This window comes from Morus notabilis, unplaced genomic scaffold (assembly GCF_000414095.1).
Source record: "Morus notabilis unplaced genomic scaffold, ASM41409v2 Scaffold160, whole genome shotgun sequence".
Classification (NCBI taxonomy): domain Eukaryota; kingdom Viridiplantae; phylum Streptophyta; class Magnoliopsida; order Rosales; family Moraceae; genus Morus; species Morus notabilis.
Genome location: NW_010368035.1, coordinates 43,433 through 62,212, shown reverse-complemented (window position 1 = coordinate 62,212; position 18,780 = coordinate 43,433). Strand labels below are relative to the sequence as shown.

At 34.7% G+C, this 18,780-nt stretch overlaps 2 protein-coding genes across 2 annotated transcripts; one reads left to right on the top strand and one right to left on the bottom strand.

The window, feature by feature from the left end:
- Positions 1–357: 357 nt before the first annotated feature.
- Positions 358–4,051, bottom strand: LOC21394456 (enoyl-[acyl-carrier-protein] reductase, mitochondrial). The gene is made up of 10 exons (XM_010114018.2): positions 3,736–4,051; positions 3,521–3,618; positions 3,107–3,238; positions 2,224–2,367; positions 2,048–2,150; positions 1,758–1,857; positions 1,534–1,610; positions 1,357–1,435; positions 867–985; positions 358–761 (listed from the first exon to the last, which is right to left on the bottom strand). Exons 1-10 carry the CDS (start codon positions 3,942–3,944, stop codon positions 668–670), a joined length of 1,155 nt encoding a protein of 384 aa, XP_010112320.1. The 5' UTR covers positions 3,945–4,051; the 3' UTR covers positions 358–667.
- Positions 4,052–5,886: 1,835 nt separating this feature from the next.
- On the top strand, positions 5,887–11,989 carry LOC21394454 (two-component response regulator-like PRR37). Its single transcript, XM_010114016.2, has 11 exons — positions 5,887–6,132; positions 6,969–7,291; positions 7,817–7,978; positions 8,094–8,227; positions 8,537–8,704; positions 9,097–9,271; positions 9,377–9,758; positions 9,857–9,884; positions 10,178–10,951; positions 11,394–11,467; positions 11,584–11,989. Exons 2-11 carry the CDS (start codon positions 7,000–7,002, stop codon positions 11,660–11,662), a joined length of 2,268 nt encoding a protein of 755 aa, XP_010112318.1. The 5' UTR covers positions 5,887–6,132; positions 6,969–6,999; the 3' UTR covers positions 11,663–11,989.
- The last annotated feature ends 6,791 nt before the right edge of the window (positions 11,990–18,780 follow it).

Below are 18,780 nucleotides of genomic sequence, written 5' to 3'. Positions count from 1 at the left end.
TTAAGTTGTTTAAATTGATCGATAATAAAAGCATGATTATGATTAAGAAAGTCAATAATAGAAAGATGTCTGTTTAAAAAACGTAGTTTTGCACTTTCCTCCCTTGTTTTTATTTAAGTTAATGCTCGGAAATTCAATTCATCCACCTTTAAAAATTTCATAATTTTCATTTAAGTTGAGAGTAAAGTTCTGATTTACCATGAAGAGCTTTCCGTTGTGCCTCTAAATTCTGCTCGCTTCACTTACACTTTCCATCCGGTTTTCTGTTTTCACGCATGGGACGGGAGTAAACGAGTACGTGTGATCTAGCTTATAGCACTTCGCCATACAACACGTCGAATGAAAAGCAAATCAAAATTTTAAAGGGTGTTATCAGTAAGCAAAAAGAGAGAACACAGAGCCTATGCACAATACATTATACCAAAAAAAAAAAAAAAAAAAAAAAAGATTACATAGAAAATTGCATGCAAGAAATTGCTGACAACATTCAGTAGTAAGCCCTGTCAGGACAGTAATACATTGTGATCTTAGTTGCATAACTGTTAGTCGGCCATATTTTGCGGCAACTGGTTCTCACCTAGGAATGGTCTTGTGCGAAAAAAAATGGTCCCAAAGTAGTCGACTCTTGTTAAGTGCAATTGAAACATATTCCTCCAGTTCTTTTAAATCAGAATCTGATGACTTGCTTTGGTTGGCTTCCTAGTTTCCCAAGAGCCTTGTTGAGTGCAGTGTGAAAATTGTCGAAAGGAACCATTTCCATTCTGCATATGCAAGTCTCCATTTTAATACTTTCTATAACTTGACTCGGTAAAGATTGAAGTATAACCAGGAGGACGAGAAAGAAAAGTTAGGATCAGATAGCATACTCATATCTCAACTTCCCTTGTCGAGCCAGGTCCAAGAGGTAATCTATCATTTTTCTACATTCATGTGCCTTATCTGTACTTAACCATTTCTGCAACCAGAATCCCCTTAAAGAGAGGTCCTGTAAACAGACGATATTACTCCAGAATAATATCACAAGCCGATATAGAAGGACATTCAAACAGAGAAAAAGAAAACCGACACACAGGACAATCAAGACTACTTAATAGATGGAGCTAGAAAGCATAAAAACTTTTCACGAAGAAACCATGAGGAAGCTGGTTGCTGAACAGGGAATGACCGGCATGTCCGGTCTTTTGCCACCAAACGTGCAACTTAGTCCGAGAAGGTTTTAGATGTTAATGCACACACAACAGTAATCAATTTTCAATTTACTTTTAGTTCTGCAGTCAAATATAAACGCCATAATTGTCTATAGCCAAAGAACCTAACATTTTTTGTTATAACAAGAAGGGGAAATACGAGGCTTACCTTAAAAATGAAAGATGTAGTGGATACGGTAATTGGTTTCTTAGACATGCCACCATATGTTACCATAGTTGCTCCCTGCCTGTAAGTAAAAAATTGACTGAGCTATAAGGATTTTTATTTTGAATTATATGCTAGGATTTGGAGCAGTTGAAGGCTATTTTATTAGATATCACGTACCTCAAAAATTTGAGAACCAAAGATGCAGCATTACCGCCAACACAGTTAAAGCCTAATGCAGGTTCAGGAATATTAGCCTAGTAGGTAAGCGAAAAACATAATAGAAAAAAAAAAAAAAGAATTAGTCGAACCAAAAATTAATGTGAGAAAAGAACTTTAATAGAACACAAAAAACAATAAAATTTTATTCATTATTGGAGGATATTTCAGAGAAAGGATGATACCAGAAGACCCTTGACATTTTTCACTTCCAATTGGGTCTCGGTAAAAACTTCATCAGCACCAAGTTTTCTAAGTTTTTCTTTCACTTCATATGAGCGAGGCCTGTAAGAAAAATGAAATGATAGATTAAACCAATAATTTTAAGAGAAACTTTCTTTTGGTTGAAATAGTCAAGTTCTTGAAAAGACTCAGTGCTTGAATACATAGTATGCATTTGCAATAGTATAGGGTGAAAAAAAAAAAAACACTAGAAATTCTAAAAAAATTTAAACCAAAAGATTCCAGATTGCACCTATCCCTTATAATATTGATACTATGGATGCCGCAGTCTCGTGCAATCTGAATGATACATTGGCCAACAATACTTGTAGCCCCATTTTGGACGATAGCATCTCCTAGTAAAAACCCAAAGTAACCAAGGTAAATTCGTAAGAAGAAAAAATGTGCAAGTAGTAGAAACGGCAGTACCTGAATTAAGAGGAACGAAGTCTTCAAGCATTCTTAGAGCAGTCAAAGGATTAACAGTAGCTGTGGCAGCATATTCCACAGGTGAATCCTTATTAATCTTGTGCCATACACTCTGATCTTTCACAATGTAAGTCTGCCACGTCCCTAAGAAAAAAGATAATTATTATTATCTAGAAAGGGCAATCAAACCACATGGTATATGTTTGTATTTGAACTATGTGCCTATTAACAAAAGAGACTTCCAAAAGCACATGATAAATTCTTCTCTATTTGGTTTGGTTGAGACAAGACCGTTGGAGGAACATGTTTTGAAACGGTAACCCCTGAAGTGCTGGTGAGACAAAAAAACTCAAGCCATCGACAACCTTGTACTGTTAAAATCGGTATGTTCATGTGCCCTTTGCTTTTAACATGGGCATTTCTTCAATGCATTGTATGCGGTACAAAATGGAAACTAAGAACCAAAAAGTTTTTGCTTCCCACTACTTGACTTTTTCCTATTACTGTGAGGCCTAAACAGAATAACCAAAAAAGACCAACAAGACAGCTTGGTTTATCATGAGGTAGCGTTTGAGTGAATATGAAATTGTCTTTGCGTAAAGGGAATTGTAACGCTCATGGAACATTTGAAGTGAAACTCCCATTCCTACTTTTCTTTCTATTTCTAAAATACCAATTTTCACTAGTCCCAACCGAAGATCAATAAACCCTTTGCTTAATGCCGTTTATATTTTCTGTTTATTTAATTTTTTTAAGCCAATGTTTTCTTATAAAACAAGCAAACATTTTAACTAGTAATACTCTGCCAATTTCGGCTTTTTATGTTTTTACAGGTAAAAATTTGAAAACGTAAAAGCATTGTTAAGCAAGGTCTAGAAAGTACCAAAAGAGGGAGGAGAGGGAATAACCCAATCACCAGGCGAGAGAGCCTTAACTACAGAGCCGACCGAGTAAACCTCTCCAACACCTTCATATCCTCCGACCGCCGGCACTTCTGGCCTCACAGGATACACTCCTGCCATTATCAGTTACCAAATATTACAGACCCCTTTCATTTTCATCCTTCCCGGCCAAAACATAATAATTATAAACAAAAATGCTCTTTAAACTTTTCATGTTTTGACTCCCTTAAGTAATCAGCTGCTGAACATTTGGAATTTTACCTTAAATTTCCATTAGGCAAAGCTTAATGCAGCTTATCTAGCTTAATAAAATTACTATCGCAGAAATTAAAGTCATAAAGAAAGAAAGAAAGAAAGAAAGAAAGAAAGAAAGAAATTGGTATGAAACGTAAAACCTTCAATACGGTTGATATCGGAGGGGTTGATAGGAGCAGCGAGCATCCTAACACACACGTCATTCTCCTTGACTTCTACCGGCGGCAATTCTACCACTCTTCAAACAACAACAACAACAACAACATCAAAGGATTATATTAATTACGAAAATTCCTTCCTTTTTTTCTTTGAAAAGTTCGAGAAGTTTCTGAGGGTGATCAAGTAAGAATTGGACCTGGTAACTAAATCGGGAGGACCTTGTTGGTCGTAGAGGACGGCCTTCGACGGCGGCGACATGGTGGCCGAGAATGCTCGCACGGTTAGGGTTTGAGGCGGAGAAGTGAGTATATTTTTTAGTGCTGTATGGAAGAGAAGTTCTCCTCCTCCTCCTCCTCCTCCATTTCTGAGAGCTCTCAAAGCCACTGATCGCACCAGTGACGCCATTGCTCTCTCTCTCTCTCTGCTCCAACAATCTCGATTATGGTATGGGGACACGGGTTTGTAGAGTCCTCGGCTTGCGCGTGGAACATTGCCGAATCCAATTGTGTTTGTCCTTAACGACGTCGTTTCATAGTTGCTGGAAGAACAAGGACGTTATTTTATTTTTGGATTTAATTACGAAAATCTCCCTATATTTTCTACTCTTTGCACATATAACCTCTTGTTTTTGAGTATTACAATTTAATGCATATTTATTTGATATTCTTTGTGAATGTCTCGATATTAAGGGCCCGTGCGGTTCGCTAATTCAAGTTTTTAATTTGAGTTGAGATGTGATGTTGTGTGAGAGTTTTTTACTGTAGTAAAAAAGTTAGATGTGACTGTTTCTGAGAACTTTTTACTGTAACAAAATTCGAATTCTAAACTCGAAGCAGTAAAATGAACGGAGCCTTAGTGAAACATCATCTACTAATTGTTTTATTTCAGAATAACATCGACATTTGTGCTTTAATTAAATCAAAACCTTTGATTGGGAAGACAAATGATAGTCTTGTATTATTACAAATTATTTGTTATATAAATCTCTGTATTTTACCAAATTGTAGTTGTTATGTTGTTAATTATTACAATTGAATAAGAACATCGCGTGTGCTAAAAATAAAAAAAAAATGATAATTATATAAAATCTTAACACAGTAAAATTCACCAACATTAAATAAATAATCAAAATTAATAATTAGAAAGTGTGCACTGCATTCCCATCCCTTTGGTAGGAAAATCGAAGAATTGAGAACAAAAATTAACTTCAACAAAATTGCTTCTTGAACTATTATTTTGAAACTTTTAGAGAAGCAAATGAATCTTTTATGGAGCCAGAACACACTCTCACAGTTCGATTAAAAAAAAAAAAAAAAAAAAAAAAAAACCTAACAGCTAAACCCCACAAAGCACAGGACAGCAATGTGAAATTAAAATTTATAAATAATGTTTACGTTTTGAATGTACTAATTCAAATTTTATCAAACGTTGACAAGCAATAGTGCTCTATTTTATGTGCTATAAACTTTTGGGTCAAAAGAGAAAGAAACATGGACATTCCTGTAGGGTCATAAATTTTAGACAAAAGTAGCAAAAGAATATTATCAACATTTCCAAAGCCTGAAATGAGATAAGAATCTTTATATGTGTGTTTAATTAGTAAATTTATATCATAATTTAAATTATAATTCATAATTTATTATAATATTTTTTTTATAAAAAATACATATAAATTTTAAATAATTTTAAATTATAATTTTAAATTCATAAACTAAACTAGGAGACACAAAAAAAAGTTCAAAATCTTCATTTTCGATTCCACATTAAACTTAGGAAAAATGAAGCGGCCGGCCAAAAAAGCGGATAAGATTCAATAACCGAAAAAAGAAAAAGAAAAAGGACAGAAAGGAATATAATATTAAAAATTCGGATAAGGCCTTCGCACGTTCCATGCCCATTAAGATCGTGACACGAGGCAAAAGTCAGAAAAGGCGACAAAAACCCAACCTCAAAACGGCGCCGTCTATTTCCTTAGGGTTTCCGGCGCGTCCCCGGGACACTCAAATCACAAATGAAAGCCTTTCAATAGCGCGTGAGTCGTGCCACGTGTTCGCCCCGAGATCTGAAGGATTCAAAATCGCTCTCGGACCTTGCAGCTTTAGATTTTGTCCAGCTCAGACAAACCAATGGCCGCGATTATGTCCACGTAGGATTGCAGCATCACTCATTTATTTTACGTGGAATTTTGGAGCGTCTCCAGACCTCCATTTGTGACAGGTCATCACCGCGAATAATATCTTCTCCGGCCCACCCTCTTCAAACTCTCTCTCTCCTCTCTCTCGCTCTCTCTCTCTCTCTCTCCCCTCTTGTTTAGTTTAGCATTTTCTTAACCAGTAAAGCCTCTTTCTTTCTCAAAAGCATTATTTACATTTTGTAATTTTTATTCCTCTACAGAAATGGAAAAAACCTGAGAACTATTTTGAAACTCCCTTTTGCAGTTTCTTTCTCAATCATGCATCTTTGAGATTTTTTTCTTTGAAACTAGCTTCTTGTTCTGATCTTTTTTGTTTGTTTGTTTTATCTCCTTTTTGTTGGTCCGGCTGAAATCGAGCTTAACAATGGCGGTCACGTCCTGGTCAGAGAAGCCTTGAAGGTCTTCTTTCTTTTCATTTTTTATTAATTTTTTGAATTGAATATATTACTTTTGTTCCTTCAATTTTGATTTTATCTGCTCCAGTAAATTTGTCTTTAAATCTTAGTTGCTCTGTTTATCTTCTTCGGAAAATATAAAAATATTAGGATTTCTTAGGTTTTTGGTATTGAAAGTAGTTACTTTACTTCTTATGCTTGCCGTATTTGCTGTTATTGATTTAGGAGCTTATTTTAATGTCTGATTTTCTATGTTTTCTCTGTTTTGTAAGGAACCGGACAGAGTATTAGGTTTCTATATATGAATCTTGGGTTGATATATGTTAGAATTTTTTTTTTAACTTTTCGATTCAGATCATTATTTGTTGATGGTCTACGATTCACAAAGATACAGGGTTATACATGGTCTAACTAGCTCAGATGTGGGGTTTAATTTGTTTATCTGGATTATGATGATCTGAGATTATTTTACTTGGATCCTGGTTCTGCTTTGACTCTATTTTTTGCTTTTTTTTTTCCTGAGATATGAGAATTGAGAATCATAAACGCCTTCTGTTGAAATTTTTACTGTATATATCTATATACAAAAATATAGATATAGATACTTTCTGTTCTTAGTGTTGGTGGATGTTTTTGTTTTTCTTATGGAGTCCTGCTTTATAGTACAATGTTGGGTTTTGACACTTATTGGGTAAAATGGACTGCGTTGGCAGAGGTTGATATTTTGAGAGAATAATATGTACGTCTATTTGTAGATTGAATAAGAGTGTCTCTTGTGTGCAATCATGTGCGTTCCGCATCATTAGCCTTTTTGAATCTGGTTGGTGGGTATTTTTTCAGTCCAAGAGTTTTTGCTTGTCAGAACAACCATATGTGTTTTGAGCAAAAGGAAGTTAGTAACGGGGTAGTGGATGAAGAGCAACGTTTGGGGACACCGGAGGAAGATGAGTCGAGAATAAATATCAGTCAAGATGTGAGTAATGGGCTTAGAGGAGCGATTCAGGTCGCTGATGGGTCTGCTGTACTGCAATCGCTGCCTCAAGGACCTGTGGTGTGTTGGGAAAGGTTTCTCCCCATCAGATCTTTGAAAGTTTTGCTAGTGGAAAATGATGATTCTACACGCCATGTCGTTAGCGCTTTACTTCGAAATTGCAGCTATGAAGGTTTGTAGTTCAGTTTTTGTCGAAACTCAAGAGTCATCTATTGTTAAATAAACAAGTAAAACTTGGCATGTCTGAATGTTTTTTGGATGCCTAGTGATCATGGTCCTCTAAATAATATGTAACTCATTAGTGCGAGCCTTCCATTTTTCATGCATTTCAAAAGAGTATAATGAACTCCGTAAGGTGTGCTTTTTATCCTTTTTTTTTTCTTTTAATTTATTTTGATGTAGTAATAGTTGATTGAAACCCATTACTGCAGAGCATTAAGAAAGCCAAATAGCTACTTATTGGAATGCTAATTTGATTCTCCTTCAAGTTTTAGTTGTGGGTTGTATCCTGCTGTATGAGAAGTCTCAATCGTGACAGTTTCTGTAATATATTAAGCTTTTGGGTGCTGCTTTAGGCCTAAGGAGATAATTGTTGATGGAGACCTTTTTTGTATATGACTGAACAAGAAATTGATACGGTGCCCCATGATGTTAAACTTTTGAACTCATTACATTTTTTGCATGATTTTTTTGCCAGTTAATGTAGTTTCTAATGGCCTTCAAGCATGGAAAATCTTAGAAGATCCAAATAATCATACTGACATAGTCCTAACTGAGGTAGTCATGCCTGTTTTATCTGGAATCGCTCTTTTATGCAAAATTATGAGCCACAAGTCTCTAAAGAATATTCCAGTGATCAGTAAGTGCTGTTCCTAACAACTTTGTATTTGATTTTTGGCATACGAGGTTCTTGTTCCCATGATTTACTTCTGTGTGGTGTTTTTGTTACCACTTATAATGAGCTGTGCATGCAGTGATGTCATCCCATGATTCTATGGGAATCGTGTTTAAGTGTTTGTCAAAGGGCGCAGTTGACTTTTTAGTGAAACCTATTCGGAAGAATGAACTTAAAAACCTATGGCAGCATGTTTGGAGAAGATGCCACAGCGTAAGTTGCTATATATTTCCTCGTTAGATTCATAGTTCACCTGAGGCAATACCAGTTTCAAGCTTGAAATATGCATTTGAATTGTTTGAGCTTTGAAGGGTGTTTGTCCTTTAATTAAAATAACTAATGCACTGTTACCATTGAATCTTCAAGATTGTTGTCCTGTTATAGCAGCAGATTTGACTAAAAAAAAGTAGTCTTGCGTTATGTATTATCTTGTTATGAATTTATATATTAATTCAGTTGACTTTGGAACACAAGTGCTGATTTTTGCCCCTCAACTTGGATTAATTTCTCATGTCTTTGCAGTCTAGTGGTAGTGGCAGTGAAAGTGGGACTCAGACCAGAAAATATGCAAAGTCGAAAAGCAATGATGAGTCTGACAACAATTCTGCCAGCAGTGAGGAGCAAAGTCAAGATAATGGGAGTACTGGTCTGTGTATCCGGGGTGGAAGTGATCATGGAAGTGGTACCCAGGTAATTAGCAGGCTTTAATTATGAATTCTTTGATGCGTTTCTAGTAGCAAATATGTTTGAGAGGATCCGCTTTTAATTAATTTTGAAACAGGTACATCAAAGTTAAATTTGTGATGGTCAACATTATTTCTCTAGAGCTGGGCTTCTCTCATACATACCAGTACATTGGCACGGCACTAACAATTTGATGATACCATCCAATGATCCAATCAATCATTTTAAACTACATTCTAACTGTAACTTCCATTATATTGCCTTTTATAGATCGTGCCGCTAGTTATTTCTTTTGTCGTTGAAGTCTATGGTATGACTTGAATATCATTGCTAACTGTATACCATGTAGTTTCAAAATCTTAAAACTGGAATAACCATATGAAGCATATTTTAATTAGAACTCAAGGGCAGCCGAAGTTCACAGCCCCACTCCTATGTCTCCTGGTGGTCAATGGGCTGACACTCCTGATAGCACCTGCGCACAAGTTATACATACTAAGCCTGAAAAATGTAGCAATAGGTGGGTGCACTCTACTGAAACAAAAGAGTGCCAGGAACTAGGCAAGCAATTCGGTATGGCCAAATGAAAATTATCTTGTTTAACTTGTTGGAGTTTACTTCCCACATTTCATTAATTAAAGACCGTTATCTGCTAATTGTTTTATAATAATGTTGCAGTTAGTAAAGACGTGGAAGTTGGAGTAAATGGAAAACCAGATTTACAATGTGAATATCAACAGAAGTTATCATTCCCTTCAACAAGCAAAAGGCAGAATAAACTGCCTGAGGTAGATAGTCAGCAAAGAGAGGTGGATCACAATGGCGAGAATCTATACAGTAGTCCAAATGTAAATTGTAACAAACCACAATGTGAAGGCAGAATCTTTGGCACTCCAAGTGGCACCTCTGATGGGTTGCAAATCAAGGGAAACTCTGATTCTGGAGAACTGCCATCTCTTGAACTGACTTTAAAGAGGCTGAGAGGATCAGGAGATGTTGGAAGTGCTACATTAGATGACTGCAATGTTTTGAGACATTCAGATCTATCAGCTTTTTCAAAGTAAGAGGGGAAACTTTTTGGAGATAAATATCCTTGTCTTGTGTTGTTAACAATCAAAGTTTGAGTATAACATGTTATTCTTTCCGTTCCTTTTACAGATACAATACTCCATCTTCCGCGAATCAGGTAATGTGCCATTGCACCTCAGACATTGTCGAGGTGCCTGCAATAAGTGGTGAAATGTCTTTAATTTGTCTGCTTCCAATCACCATGCAGCACATTGGGATCTGAATGGATTGCGTTCATAATTGACTAAAAAAGATAAATAATTTAGTCATTCCCTCTTCTAAACTGACTTTATGGCGAGTTTTACAATGTTTCTCTTCAGTGGTTGGCACACAGATCGCCAGATCCTGTCAGAGAAGAAGTAAAATTAATTTCCTACTTTGACTGTCTAATATTATTCTGCTCCTTAACAGGATCCCACTGGAAATGTAGGAAGCTGTTCTCCTTTTGGTTCTAGCTCAGTTGCGCCAAATACAGGACACAATTTTCCATCTCATTCAAATAGCACTCCTCCCAATCAGCAATCTAATGGCAGTAGCAACAACAATGACCTGGCATCCACCAACAAATATGTTGCCCCCAAGCCTGAAGCTTTCAATGACAAGCCAGAGTCGACATCAGGATTCAAATCTTCTCATTCTTCCGCCTTCCAGCCTGTGCAGAGTGGTTGTATTTGTTTAGCTCCACAGGTGCCTTTGGGAAAGACTGATGATGGAGAAGTTGATCCAGTTCAAGCACCGGCGAAAGGCTCTTACAAACAGGTCCAAGTCCAGCACCATCATCATCACCACCATCATTATCACCATCACGTCCACAATTTGCAGCAGCATATGCTGCAGGCAGAACATGATGATCTCTCATTGAAGAATATGGCTGCATCTGCTCAGCAATGTGGATCCTCAAATGTGTTTGGGGGGCCTGTTGAGAGTCACACCAGAAACTACAGTGTGAATGGGAGTGCTTCCGGTAGTAATCATGGGAGCAATGGACAGAATGGAAGTAGTACTGCCTTGAATGCTGGACTGACAAATGTGGAAAGTGACAATGGAGTAATTGGAAACAGTGGTGGAGATGGCATCAGCAGGAGGAATAGTGGGATTGGGGTAGATGAAAATCGGGTTGCTCAGAGAGAGGCTGCGTTGACCAAATTCCGTCAGAAAAGAAAAGAAAGATGCTTTGAAAAGAGGGTAAGTTCTCTTTGTATGCATTCTTCTGCTAGCACTTGTTTGCCTTTAGTGAAGGTTTGCTTGACCGTTTTAGCAAGACAGACATTTCCCACTGATCACGGGAAACTCATCAATCTAATTTGTTGAAATAAGTAAATGCGTGATGCCAAGAAAAACCAAATTCATATGTGGAGTAGCCTTTGAAATGATTCAGCTCTCCGAGGTTGTGTCCCTTGTACTCCTGGCTGTCATTTTTATACATCTTTTGTATCATAGATTGTAGAATCATTTCAGTGTTTAATGATATTACAGAAACCAAATGATACGGAGACTCATGAAGGCTTTTCATCCAACTGGTTTTTCTAAATTGAGATGCTTACAAATTTTAACATGCATCCTTCCAATGAGTATTTCTCAAACAGATGACAAGCCAACAATTGCTTTTTGTTTCTTTCTTCTTCAGGTTCGATACCATAGCAGGAAAAAGTTGGCTGAACAGAGGCCTCGAATTCGAGGACAATTTGTTCGACAGATAGTGTATGATACGGATACTATATAAGATCAATGGTGGACTTTGTGATCTTTGTTAATTTATCTATAACATACATTCAAGAAAAATTGAATGAATATCTATTCTTGGTCTTTATTCTCAGGTCTGACACCAAAGCAGGAGAAGATTGCGAGAGCGAGGACCTCAAATCCAGGGATAATTCTGGCACCAGCATGCTATAGCAGGAGCTAAAATGAAAATGGCTAACCGACCCATGTTCCGGACAAAATGCTTGTGGATTTGCTTACGAGCATAGAGCTGGCTGCCTGCTTATAGGACTCCTTAAATCTGCGGCAGAGGGATTTATAGCTACTGGGTACATATAGCGTTTGTAAATTAAGACTGTCTTTTCTGGAACTGCTATCAAACTTCTACTTTTGAAATCTGATAAAGATACTCTTGTAACTTATCTTATTGTTTTTAAACTTTGATAGACCTCTTGGAAGAGGCCACCCTCCTATAGGTTGATGACCTCCATGCAATGAATCATTCATGTTTGTGTTTTTTTCCCCACTTTGTTTTGGCCCTTTGGAAATTCTTTTTTTCTTCATAAACTGTGATGGAAGAACAATTGAAGGGGAAGAAGTTCAAGGAAAGCATATACCGCTGGGGTGAGGATTTTGTCAAACCTACAAATTCATTGCTGCCCATGACAGGTAATATCTCATCTCATGCAGGATTTTTGCGAATTCAAGCTATTCCGCCGTGCATATGTTGAAATGTTTGGAGACGATTACCAAGTATGTGTGGTTGTGTTTCATTATTTGTTAGATATGACATCGATAATAGCACCACATACTAATAGAATGTGGGTCTCACAGTAGGAGATGAGACTCATAGACAAGGTCCATCTTTTATTAGTAGTGTTGTTTAGCATCGGATAAATGGAAGTTCTGCCACGTTTTGCCGCTGACAGATGATCAATCCGACATGACCAATTGACCCTGTATAAATTTCAAGTAACTTCTAGTAGGTCAAACACCTATATGCTTTTAAAGGATGGACCAGATTCTGTCCGGTGATGTTTCTAGAGCGATTGCTGGTTTCAATTCTGATGGACATTGTTACCGATGAGATTGGACTCTGGTACCTTTCAAAAGGATGGTTGATGAATTGGAATTTGGAAATTTCAGGCAAAGCCCAAAAGACTATTATATTAAAGGTATGGCCTTTAAATTTGCCCGCTTGACGAGAAGGATTCATTGGGCAAAACAATTCTACTCCACATTTCCACAACAACGAGATAACGTCGTGTTGCAAATGTAATGGTTTTTTAGTCGATCAGAAATCGTGTGAAAAAAATGATTTAATTTGCGGAAATGTAATTGGTTAAAAATCTAAAAAATGAGACAAATACTCTGTATAGGCTTTGATATTTTTTTCTTTTTACTTTTGATTAATATTCTTTTCAATCAATATGATATTAATTAAGAGTATATGATAAAAATTTAGATTTATGTAATTTTTTAAAAGTAAGTTTTGTAATTTTTTTGATAAAAATTTAGATTTATGTAATTTTTTAAAAGTAAGTTTTGTAATTTAAAAAAAAAAATTAATAATAGGAATCGCCGACATATAAAAAATTCCCTAGATGTTTTTCTTTTTGTTCTGAACAAACAGAACGATGATGTCCATGTATCAAAAGACAAAACGTATTATTTCAATCTTACTAAAGTCTAAGCAAAAAAATATTAAGTTCCTAACCTCAAAATAGTATCAAACACTGTCTACGAGGTTTGAAATTGACAATTTTTATCTGATGATAGTTTGAGTTGAGACTCTAATTTGAATTTGTGTTTGGATGTACACATTTTAAATTATAGTTTGAATTGAGAATCTATTTGAGTTTATTTTTAGGTGCGTCAAAATTTAAATTTGGATAGTATTTTAATAATAACTCAATGGTGATGAAAAATTTTAATATGGTATATGGGTAGGGTTTTATTCGTCTTTTTGTTGTGAACGCATAGAAAAAAAATCGTCTCAATCGGAATTAACACGAAAAATTATGGCGTTTTTAAGAAAAAAATTATTGTTCATTAACTTGAGTTTGAGTTTAGAAACTTGAGATCTCGATTTGAGTTAAGGTGTATTTGAGTATAGTTTGAGTTGGGACTATAATTTGAGTTTGTGTTTGGATGTACACATTTTGAGTTATTGTTTGAATTGAGAATCTATTTGAGTTTATGTTTAGGTGGGTCAAAATTTGAATTTATATTTGGATAGTATTTTAATAATAACTTAATGATGATGGAAAATTTTAATAGGGTATATGAGTTTTATTTGTCTTTTTGTTGTGAATGCATAGAAAAAAATCATCTCAATCAGAATTAACACGAAAATATTATGACGTTTTTAATAATAGAAAAAATATTATTCATTAACTTAAATTTGAGTTTAGAAACTTGAGTTGAAAGGAGAACTTGAACTCAAATTTTAAAACTCAAGTTTAAACTCAATTTTTATAAAAGAACACGAACTTAAATAAAATTATAATTTGAATTCAAATTTTGTGTTTTTAAATTTATGTGTAAATGAACAAGCTAAAAACTTAGGAATAAGCCTAATATAGTTAGGCTTACCATTCGGTGGTTGCGATGAAAACTTGTGTGCTTGTCTGTATGGTGGAAATTTTAGAAGCCGAAACCATAGTTTTGAATATGTGACAACTCGTTTGGGTGTGTGTGTTCTCTCTCTCTCTCTCTGTTTTTTTTCTTTTTTTTTTTTTTTTTGGTGCCTATGATGGGAATTTGGACGGTACTGGGAAGTGGGAGGTGGCGGTTCTTTTTCCAACACCGAATAGTAGGATTTGAAGAAGTGGAATCTGGAATGAGAAGTAGAAACCTCTCGTTTTTTGGTCAACAAATCCCACTCCCACAATTCTGACGAGGGTGCGACTTTCCTCTTCAAGATTCTCTTGTTTCACACTTTCACTTAAAACCAGGCCTTCTTTCAGGACAAAAAAATAAAAAATAAATTTAAGGAATAAACAAAGATTAACCCACTAATCAGCGCTCTAAAATAAATCACCTTTCAACTAAATAAAATGATTGCTTATATAAAGGGCAAAAAATAAAAAAGAAAAAACCTACTATATAGCCTTCAACGCTAGTTCGATACGTAGCTTCCCTTGAGCTTTCGTCTTGCTTTGCTTTCAGTTCAACTACTTTGAAGCGTTCTGGAAACTTGAAAATTGTTGAAATGGGATACAACAACATGTTATAATTCTACTAAACAAATAAGAATAAACTTTTGACTGTTAGACCACTTTAAAGTTGTTCCCAGATAATTCTCAACATTACATGACACGTGATGTTAGGTAAATGCCTTAAATAAGTTTTGAAAAAAATTACTATTTCGTGTATTTTTTGTAAATTACTGTTTTCTGTTTTTAAGTAAAAATTATTAAGAGTCTATAAATAAATATTTTATGTAAAACCTTGTGTGCTAAAAAAAAATGCAGAGAAAAAGTCTCCTTTTGAATGAGAGAGATAGATATTGGTGTAAGGCGTTTTTGGTAGAGAGAAAATGAGAAAGTTGTATAAGTGTGTAATTTTAAAACTGTTAGTAAATTTTTCTTCCTCTTTTGTGGACGTATGCAATTTTTTTGAACTACTTAAATCTTTGTCTTCTCTATTTTTCTGTTATTTTTTTTCAGTTTATTTTGCTACTACATGAGTGTAGGGGTGTATTTTTTTCCCCAACAAGAGTAGGTAGGAGCAAATCGCGAGGTAGATGTTATGATAAAAGAAATAATTGTTCTCAATCCAGTCCAAAGAAGAATATTGAGTGCTATTATTGTCATAATAAATGGCATGTTAGGAGAAATTATAAAGAATTAACGAAGCCCCTTGAAGAAAAGAGAAAGTAAGAACCCCAGGAGACTTCAGATTCTGCAAATGTTGCTGGTGACAGGTATGATAGTGAAGATGATGTTTATTTTGTTATTGCTGATGAAATTATTTATGACTCTTGGATCTTGAATTATGGATGCTCGTTTCATATGTGTCCACATAAAAAGTGGTTTGATTCTTATAAGTCCTGTGATGCTGGTACTTTGTTGATGGCCAATATGTTAGGTAAATGCCTTAAATAAGTTTTGAAAAAAATTACTATTTCGTGTTTTTTTTAGTAAGTCACTGTTTTCTGTTTTTAAGTAAAAATTATTAGGAGTCTATAAATAAATATTTTATGTAAGATTTTGTGTGCTCAGAGAAAAGTGTAGAGAAAAAGTGTCTCCTTTTGAATGAGATAGATAAATAATGGTGTAAGGCGTTTTTGGTAGAGAGAGTGAGAAAGTTCTATAAATGTAATTTTAAAACTGTTAATAAATTTTTCTCCCTCTTTTGTGGACGTAGGCAATTTTTCCGAACCACCTAAATCTTTGTCTTCTCTATTTTTCTATTATTTTTGTTTCAGTTTATTTTGCTGCTACATGAGTGTAGGGGTGTATTTTTTTCCCCAACAAGAGTGGGTAGGAGCAAGTCGCGAGGTAGATGTTATGATAAAAGAAATAATCGTTCTCAATCCAGTCCAAAGAAGAATATTGAGTGCAATTATTGTCATAATAAATGCCATGTTGGGAGAAATTATAAAGAATTAACGAAGCCCCTTGAAGAAAAGAGAAAGCAAAAACCCCAGGAGACTTCAGATTCTGCAACTGTTGTTGGCGACAAGTATGATAGTGAAGATGATGTTTATTATGTTATTATTGATGAAAATATTTATGACTCTTGGATCTTGGATTATGGATGCTCGTTTCATATGTGTCCACATAAAAAGTGGTTTGATTCTTATAAGTCCTGTGATGCCGGTACTTTGTTGATGGCCAATGATTATAGTATTAAAGCTGTTGGAATATGTACTGTGAATGTGAAGATGTTCGATGGAGTTGTGATGAAATTGAAAAATATTTGGTATGTTCCTCAACTAAGGAGAAGTTTGATTTCTTTGGGGGGCTTTAGACACTTTGGGTTGTGAGTATTATATGAAGGGTGGTTTTATGCAAGTCAAGAGAGGTGATTTGTCATGAATAATGAAAAAGTGAAAAACTTGTATAAACTAATTGGGACTACAGTTGTAGGTGGAGCTAAGCCACAATGAATTTTCTTCTATTGTGAAAGAAGTTGCAGGAGTAAAAGAGTGCAACAAGATGATAACAGTTGAAGATGATAAAGACAAGATGGTGAAGACTTATAGCAGTAAAGATACTTTGAAGAAGAAAAAGACAGTTTCTCGTGTCAAGTTTGATGAGAATTTGAACTTGATACATGTTTATTCTTGTTGAAATTTGCATTGCCGGTGTGATGACAAGTTTCAAGATTGGATACACATATGTATGAGTTGAGAGAATTTGAGTCAAAATGGAGATTGTTAGGTAAGTGTCTCAAATTGATTTTGAAAAAGTTACTATTTCGTGGAATCTATAAATAAGTTATTTGTGTAAGGCTTTACATGCTTAGAGAAAAGTGTAGAGACAAAAAAGTGAGGAGAGAGTGATAGACAAAGGTGTAAAGGTTTTAGGTAGAAAGAGAAAATGAAAAAGTTTGTTGAGTGTGTAACTCTAAAACTATTAGTGATTTTTTCTCCCTTTTCCGTGGATATACAAAAAATTTTCGAACCACTTAAATCTTTATCTTCTCTTTTTTTTGTTATTTTTGTTTCAATTTATTTTTTAGCTGCGTGAATATAGGGGTGTGTTTTTTTCTCAACACATTAAAATCTTTACTTTTTCTCCTCCTATTAAATCCAAGATAGTTCGATTCCTTTCACTGTTTCTTTCTTTAATAAATATGTATGATGGTAGAAATAGAATCGTTGATGGCATGTTTTATTTACCGATTTAAACTCGTAATTCTGATTCTGTTCTCTCATAATAAACTTGAAAAAAAAAAGTTCACGCTAATAGCTTAATAAGTTTTTTCATAAAATTTAAATTCAAAATCAAAATCTATTAACTTAAATTATTGACTTAAATCATTAAGGAGACGTTTGGTTCATGAATTAGAATCATGATATTAGAATCATTTTTAATTTACGTGTATTTTTTATGAGATAAAATACTGTAACAAATCACGAATCATGATTCGAATTAGGGTACGAATCTCCCAACTAAATAACTCCTAACTAAACTATCATTTTAACTCCAACAACAGTTGACCAAAACTTTTGGGTGAGGCCTTGGGATGGTCACATGTCAGAACAATCACTGAACTTTTAGCTCAACAGTTCACATCCAACTTTGATGGGCTCGTATACCTTCATCATCTCTTAAGAAGGCATGAGAAATATTTTTCAGCTTCACAAAACCAAGGAATACTAGTGGAATATATTTTCATGAAAGAAATCATGGGTAAGAAGGAAAATCTCACCCAATTTCCTCATCACTATGCAACTGCTTCCCTTTCCATTTCAGAAACGTCCATACCTTGCCTCATGATAAGAATATGTATATGTTAATTATTCTACATTCAGAGCTCATAAATTTTTCCAGCCATTTTCTCAAAAAAAAAAAAAACAAACGAAAAAAAACACTGCCATTCATAATAGAGTAGAGTTGTATCGCTTTGCAACATCCAATGCGCTTCAAAAGTTGAACCTAAAAAACTTTTTTTTTTTTTTTTACTTTTTCCCCTTTTTTTTTTTTTGCATTAGAAAATCAAAAGTTGTTCATTGCTACTTTTTCAAACTAGATTTTTTTTTTCCTATCCCAATAAATGGTTACTGAAAATTTATGTTACTAATAAGATTTACCAGCCATGATTCCAATAATAATTTCTGGAACATTAAAAGGAAAAACGAAACAATATCATAATTGCGAGCTGAAGTAAGTACAAATTAATTAGTAGTGAGTGATAAATGATTCCCAGCTTAACTGGAAAAAGTTGTCGTTTGGACCATGGTTCACTGTAGATAAGACTCTGAGAAAGTTCTATGCTAACTTGCTAAGCATTAACCCACGTTCACCTATTTCTCTGACAAATAGATAATTTAAACGTTATTTTATTTAATACCCGTTTAGTTTATGAATTAGAATTATTTTTAATTTATGTGTGTTTTTTTAAAAAAAAAATACTATAACAAATCATAAATCATAATTCGAATCAGAGAACAAATCTTCTAACCAAACGGGACTCTTATTCTTTCCTTGGAAAAGTATTTTCTAATTTCACAGTCCGAGTGTTATATATTCATTATTCCTAATTTTACGAGGACGGAGCGCTAGGATGGATATCCAGGAAAGGTCCCAACAAGGACTACCAACTTTTATTTATTTATTTATTATAAAAGGGTGGTCTCT